This window comes from Glycine max, chromosome 17 (assembly GCF_000004515.6).
Source record: "Glycine max cultivar Williams 82 chromosome 17, Glycine_max_v4.0, whole genome shotgun sequence".
In the NCBI taxonomy this organism is placed as follows: domain Eukaryota; kingdom Viridiplantae; phylum Streptophyta; class Magnoliopsida; order Fabales; family Fabaceae; genus Glycine; species Glycine max.
This window is the reverse complement of record NC_038253.2, coordinates 13,914,494-13,922,267: the sequence shown is the minus strand read 5'-3', so window position 1 is coordinate 13,922,267 and position 7,774 is coordinate 13,914,494. Positions and strand designations below refer to the sequence as shown.

At 33.6% G+C, this 7,774-nt stretch overlaps 1 protein-coding gene across 6 annotated transcripts; it reads right to left on the bottom strand.

The window, feature by feature from the left end:
- Positions 1–654: 654 nt before the first annotated feature.
- On the bottom strand, positions 655–5,300 carry LOC100813539 (uncharacterized). Of its 6 annotated transcripts, none has more exon segments than NM_001254553.2 (3): positions 655–1,827; positions 3,617–4,119; positions 4,960–5,183. In NM_001254553.2, coding segments are annotated over 3 exon segments (1,398 nt in total). In that variant the 5' UTR covers positions 5,003–5,183; the 3' UTR covers positions 655–975.
- Positions 5,301–7,774: the final 2,474 nt, after the last annotated feature.

Genomic DNA, 7,774 nt, shown 5'->3' with positions numbered 1-7,774 from the left:
TCTTTAAATTTGAGTTTCGTCAACCAGATTTTGTCAAATCAAATCGTGTTCTTATTATAATCTTATGAATCTCGAGTAAACTACCATACATTGAACATCCCTACTGCAATTTAAGCAACTGCAGAAAGAATAGCTGGTCCCCCTCCTCCCAAATAATAAAAAGTCAACATACAGTAACAGTGTAACACAACAAACTACACATAAGGTCATGATGTAGCTGATCAACAATGCTTGATTATTATAGTTAAAAATTTCTTAGCAAAATCCATATCAGTGGATACTCTTTCTCAATTTTCAGTATACATAGGCTCCCTCGAACTAAGTTCCTTTAATTGAAAGATGTCAAGTGCACTGCATGTTCTTGAGACTGAATTTCTATGTCCAAGACCTCAAAGAGTGAGTGAACTTTCTATCAAGTACATGCAACTTGGTAAGATGTATAGTGGGTCTTTCAAGCTAAAAGTTATACACGACATGGGACATAGATACAATACAACCTGAATATGAGAATATAACAAATGCAAAATATTTGAGCACAGAAATGACTGCAGAATATTGTAAACATAATAAAACACTAGTATCATTTATCTAATCTAGTATTTTCATTTGTACTGATCAAAATTCAGAAAAAAAAAAAAAGAAAATTATAAAATGTAGCCTAAGAGTATCTGAAATATATGTAAGAGAAGTTGTAGTATCCCACTCTCTAAAACCCTCTTTTTAAGACCCTCTATTATTTGTTAAAATTTATTGAAAACTATAAAATCATGAGTATGACTCATTAAATAAGTATGACTACAAAATTTTGTGATTTTCAATAAATTTTAGTCATTAGTAGAGAATATATTAAGAAGGGTGTGTTAGAGCGTGGGTTACTATCATTTATCATATCTGTAAAGTCGGAAGAATCAGTACTTCTTTGATGGCCACAAATGTACAACAAAGTTTATCAAAAAAACAAATGTACAACAAGAATTACTTGAATGTGCTCCACCCCTGAGGCAGCCTCCATTTTCTATGCCAATAGATAGAAACTCTTGACCACAGTGGTAATCCAGAACTGTACTCCAATGCATGATCAGCAGGTCCTTCCACTATCAAAGGCAACCAAACATATCTTGAGTCTCTTAAGTTGGCTGGATTCCATCTATCAGCCATGAAAATAAATGAACCGGGGAACCCAGGTAGAGGAAGCACAAAAGTGCTTTGAGCGAGAAAGGTAGCAATTCGAAACATTTTGTTCCCTCCAACACATGGATTTCCCATTGTTTCCCAAGGCCCCAGGATTGACTCAGCTGCATGAACCAGTGCTTCATTCGGGGCCCATCCCGTGCAGCCGGATGTGATCATGTAATATGTGCCCTGGTGCTTGAACACAGCTGGTGCTTCTCTGCGCTGTCCCACAAAAAGTCTTCTCATGACAGGAATCACATTCAGATAATCTTCGGTCAGGGGTCCAATGTGCAGTACGTTGTTTTCTTCAGAAGAGTAGATAAGGTATGCCACACCATCCTCATCTTTGAAAACTGTCATATCCCTGCTTTCATATCCGTGGGGCCTTTGGCTACCAAGATATTCAAATGGACCATCAGGTGTGTCACTAATTGCTGTGCCAACAGAAGCTTTTGTATAATTGGCATCGTCGATGTGCATCCACATCACATACTTTCTGATTTTCTCGTTGTAAATTACTTTTGGCCTCTCAAGCACATTAGTCTTGTACAGGTCATGGGTTACATTCGATTCCTCTGCTGCCAATACAATACCTTCATTTTTCCAGGACCACAAGTCCTTAGAAGAATAGCAACCAACTCCTATAATGTCCACCTGATGGAGAGAAAGAAGATAAAGTCTAAGTTCCATCACAAGGGTATGCAGATAAGTAAAGATAGATGCTTCGTTGATAAAAAATAAATCCCTTTGAAGCTACTAGAAAATGAGATTATAACAGCAGGGCATAGGCTCATAAAATAGTAATAACAACATTACTATCACAAAACTGCCTTCAAAACAGGTATCTATAAATCTTCCAGTAATCAAGAATATTTTAATGTTAGAGAAACAAGTTTACTTCATGTCCATAAAGTAAATTGATAGAAAGCAAAAGCACAGATTAAAAGGCAAAAGTATAATTGACAGTTGACATGGGATCAAAACATTTTGCAATAAGCTCACTGGTGTTACGTTACCATATAGGTTTTTTTTTTAAAAAGTACCCAAGTTATTTTGATGCAGAAACAAAATTTTTCCTATGCCACTCCATATATGAACTTGCTATTGACAAATGGAAGATCAAAAGAGCTAAAAAAATTTCCGTTTTTATTTTTTTAATATAATGTCATGTAAATTCTTCTCAGGCTTGTGCAAGTATTCAAAGGGATTGGAGAATTTAGGAGAAACAAGTTTTTGACAGACCATCAGCATTTCAGAAAACTTATATGTCTTGGCAGTATAAACTTATTGTTCAGTAATAAGAAAAGAACCTATATTCAGTGGACTTCAGAGATTTGATGGAACATATAGGCTGTAAAGTATAATGAAGGGAATTGTGAGCCCAAGATTGGTGAAGAAAAGCCATGCAGATTCCTGTCATGACAGATGGTCTCATCTTGGGAAAGTACTTACCATCATGCCTTAGCCCAAAATTGTCAATTAGAGTTAAAGTGTATCATCTATCATTGACTTGATTGGCAAGACTGGTTTACTGGAAGCTAAGCCATGTTAGATTCCAACAAATCCTACTGTGAAACTTTCAGAAAATGATGGTAATACTCCTACAGATGCAGAACTGTGAAGAAAACTAGTTGGGAAACATAAATTAACTTGCAGTCACACGGGCCTTGACAGATATTTCTGTCTTGGTTTGGTGACTGTGTTCATTGTGAGGTGGAGGATTTTGTCTGACACCATTTGGGCTGGTTCTATTGCCATGGAAGAGTAAGATACAGACAGTGGTGCATTCCATTGCAGTATTTCTATGTCCATCTCTATCATCAGTGTTTTCTTACAAAGATATTAAGGCCTAAATCTCTTGGTAATTTTTTTTTTCGTTTGGTAAAAGCTATCAGCATGTTATTATGTTAGTATTTGCGTTTGATCCAAACTGAAAAGACTATATTAGCTTTATTCCAACATTAACATCTCGACAACTAAGTTGACATAAGAAACATACAATTTCTCTGCCAAAGACTTCAATTAATAATGATATAATAAGAATGTTAGAACTCAAGGTATAAATAGGAATTATATAAAATGGGCTGGGAGCATAAAGCCTCTTAAACAAAATCAACAACAATAACCATTAAATGCATGTCTAAAGAGGTAGGCTAGCTAGGGAAAAAGAAGGATCAATGCATGTATGAAAGTCAAATGTGCATCTTTAATCTAGTGAACTTTTTCTCACTAAGAAATTATCTTCTTATTGGTTTATTTTCTTTTTAATAAGCAAAGGATGCAACCACAAGAAATTTGCACCAACATAAAAAGAAGCTAGACATTGACAACCATTAGATTTATTTAAAGAAATAAAAAAAAAAACTAAAGTAAAAACTCACATAACCATAAGGCAAATATGGACTAATGGTTAAAACAATTAGTTTCGATTGAAATGACTTACCCTAGCAGATGCTCTCTTGTGAGCATGGTACGTGGGCCCATCTTTATATTCACCATACCAATAGTATGTGTGTGATCTTTCATCATATAGAATGCCCCCTCCATGAGCTTGAATAGGATTTCCATCAGTATCCAACCAAATTCTCCCAGGGTAGTAGTAATAACTATCATTCCCCGTGACCCTCATTGGATGAATAGCACTCTTGTTACCAGGGAAGAAAACATGTCTCAGTCGCGAATCTTCATCCAAGAATTCATCAACCAGTGGGGTTACCCGCTTATGCCTGCGTTTTGCTGCCCGAGGGGACCTCTTCCCCTTTGGTGGGAGTTGGATGATCTCCCCTTCCACTTGTTGGAGTTCATGCAATTGAGGATGATTAGTCACACGCAATTGCACTTCTCTACCTTCCCCATGTTTATGGTGAACATTGGAATATAGATGAAACAAAAGCAAGCACCCTAACAAGCTCCATATCACAGCCGACGTAGAATAGCACCTGCTTCCTGCATTGCAACGTAAAGCAGTTGGTTTCCTGTATAGGTTCCTCATCCTCATTTTCTCTTCCTTTATATCTTCAAAATCATGCTGGAAATTGCAATTAACAAAATGCAACCTATTGAGACTCAATAACCCAATTAAAAGAAGTCACAAACATCTACCTCTACATGCAAAGAATTATGCGCAAACCTGAAAATAGTAATGTATGTGTGAGTAAAAGGAAATAGAAACAGTTCCTATCTCTGCCTACAGACGTATAACTCGATATTTCCATCATTAAGAGAGCCATAAGAAAGAAATGAAAAAGATAGAGAAGAGTTTCAATTGTTCCTAGCAAGTTCTTCAAGATTGAAGGCATCAACTGTAAGCACGGATAAAAGGTTAGTATTTCAATCCAATATATTTATGTGAAAGCTACGAATTCTCAAAATCTTATTTGATGGTTCATAAATAAAAACTTTAACCATAAATCTATTTTTGCCAGTGATAATAACATGTATCTTCATTGCAAGATGAAATTGTAAGCAGCGCTAAAAGCCAATTTTATACAAGTCACCTTTCTCTTACTGGTTTCACTATCTTAGTAGTAAATTAACTTCAACATTCAAATCTACAAATCAATCACAGTAAATTCATAATGTTAAACTTTATTAGGCGAAAAGGGTTTTACACGCAAAGCAAGAATCAGAGTTCAACACCGTGTATCAGAATTAAGAGGTATTCTCGAAAGACTCAATTTAAAGAGAGAAAAAAAAAACAATAAAAGAAAGGAATGATTAGAAGGTGGAAAGCGAAGTTAAGTATGAGTGAAGTAGAAGAACACTCACTCATCAATAATCACTGACCTGGTACAAGGCGAAGAATGAAACTAGCAAAACGACCCGACATAAGGTGGTTCTCTTCTTCGTCGATACAGACACATTAGGGTGAATCGAATAATGTAATGTATTTGGCAGTCCAAAAAAGAGGAAAATTGATAAGACGACGTTGTCGTTGGGAAGTTAACTTCGGGCGCAGTTTGGATCTGAGTTGGTGACGTTGACTTTACAACCACACAAACAGAAAAGATGCCCTTGTGTTAGTGCCTTTTGTCTTTAAGTATTAGAACAGCTATGTATGTATGGTTGGTTGGTTGGTTCTGTTCTGCTGTTCTTGCTAAGACCATGTTCGCTTTCTTTCTCAATCATCGATGGAACTATGAGTCTTATGACTATTAGTACTAGCCTACTAGGTCCATATTGTGTCCTACAAGTTCAAGGAGGATTCAATTCATAGTTTGCCACATCTCAGCATTTAATTTAAATTCAGTACCATCTCTAGTTTAAATTAATGTGCAGGAAGGACTCTATAGTCTATACTTTCACCAATTTTTAGATAAAGTTTTTTATAATTTCTTTTCTTTTTTGTTACAAAAGTTTTTATAGTTTCAAAGTTACAATGAAGTTATGATAGTAATTTTAAAGGGTAAATAAAGTGTCTGAGAAATAAATTAATTTTTGAAAGATGTAAAAAGTTTTAATTTAATTTTGAATACGTAAAAAATGATAAATTAGTCTGAGAAATAAATTAGTTTCTAAATTTTATAATTTAATATTAAATCAATCCTTAAAAAATATAATTAAGTATCAAATTAGTTATTTAACATTACACTTTAATAATAAAATGATCTTATGAATTTAATCATATAATTAATTTTTCATATTTTTTTATATTTAATGGTTAAATTTGTATTTTTCATGTTTAATAAATCAATTTGTCAAGACATTACACTTTCAAAGATAAATTTAATTATTTATTCTTTAAAATATTTATAATTAAAACGGTTCAACTTCTGTATAGATATTTTTCACAGCCAATAAACTTTTACTAACTTTTTTTCCCACTCAATTTCCTTTTTTTTATTTCTCTTTACAAAATTTTATCTTTATCAAAAATAATTATTTCCGATTTTATAAATCCCTAAGTCACCTTGCACCGTCTAGGGTAAAAATACTGCATCACAGAATAGACATTGTGTGGATAAGGCTCATTCAGCCTATATAAACTAAGGTCAGAATTTTCTTAATACTCTTTTAGTTGTATCCATCATATTAGGATTTGATCTTGAGTGTTTTTATAAATAGAAGACTTTCTTTTTCAGTAAATTTCTAGTTAAAAAGTTCGTCTGTCATGTTATTACACCTAAAAACACTATACTTTTAATTAATGATAAACTGATTGTTACTAATATGGTGTATCGATTAGTTTAAGTACTAATAATAACTTTTTCAACTGACTCATCATTAATACATTACTCAATTTTTGTTATCATCACTTTTGAGAGTGAATCAAAATTGAGTTTTCCTTTTGTATTTAAGGATGGTTGTTCCTTAGAAGCTTATATGAGAAATATAAGTAAAAGTGTATCGGATAAAGTTGTCAAGGTGAGTTTTCTCAAGCGTAAAATGTTTACTATGGAAAAATCAAAATTCACTAACATGTGCGATCTCTAGGGTATAGTCAAGAGTGTTCAGAGAGAAGCGTCTCGGGTTAGGTTGTAAAGATTGTCTTGAATGTAAAAGATTTGTTGCTCCATAACTCATGAACATAGTGGAAAATGGGTTTCTCATAAAAAAAATTATTCTTTTTTTTAAAACAACTAACCGGAACCTAAAGGGCATTATGAACAAGGAGTTAAAAGTAATACTATAAAATGGAGGGATAAGGGGTGTAATAACTCGAAACCTCACAGGAATGCCTGTAATTTACTTAATAAAATATAATTACTTATTGGAGACAACTTTCAATTTTAAAGTCAGCTTGCTTAGTAATGTTGACCAGAGTACAACTTGAGCATTTTATTTTGGAACCTTGGAATGTAAAGCAATAGTAGGATGCATGAAAGGTTTATGAAAGCAAATCCAAGGCTCCTCAAATGTTACAATTGTAGGCAACGCGAATAATTAATCTTATAGATGAAAATTATTTGGTTTTGGTTTAGTTTTGTAACCTGACTATGGATTTGATGTGTGTAAAGAGAGTGTTTATTTATTAGCATGTTAGAGGATTCAAATCTTGGACGTAGGTTCTGTATTCTTGGTGGCTAGGTTCAGGGCACATCTTGTGCTTTTCTACTTGCTACTTTTATTTAATAAAATTTTGTTTTGCCTCTAAAAAAAACTATAATTGCTTTATTTTCAGGCATATTCATGGAGAACATGATGCATTTTGAAGTTTTTCATGAGGGTGATGTTAATTATCTTCCAAAATTTGGGGATTATTATGTGCATGTCTCATATGGAGTCCCTAAACAGTCTAAAGGGAGTTTGGATTGTGGCTTATCAGTTTGTTAATGGATGAGAGAGTATGGAAGAGGAGATACGTACAAGATTGAGGTAATTGATTTGATTAACTTATCAAAAATCCATTTTATAAGCAATTAAATTAGCATGTAACTTTTAATGTATCTATTTTTTTTACATTTGCAAAATAGGTGAGTTAGTTAACTAGGGTGAAGCTGGCTTTGGACTTGGTTATGAAAGGATACAACTCTGAGAGATATACAGTTAGAGCCAATGCTATGGAGAAAGAAAAAGCTAGTTTAACCATATAATCTAGATGATTTTGATTACCATGTTGGATGTTTTGGTTGAATGTGTTTTGAAATACTTATGGTGACTT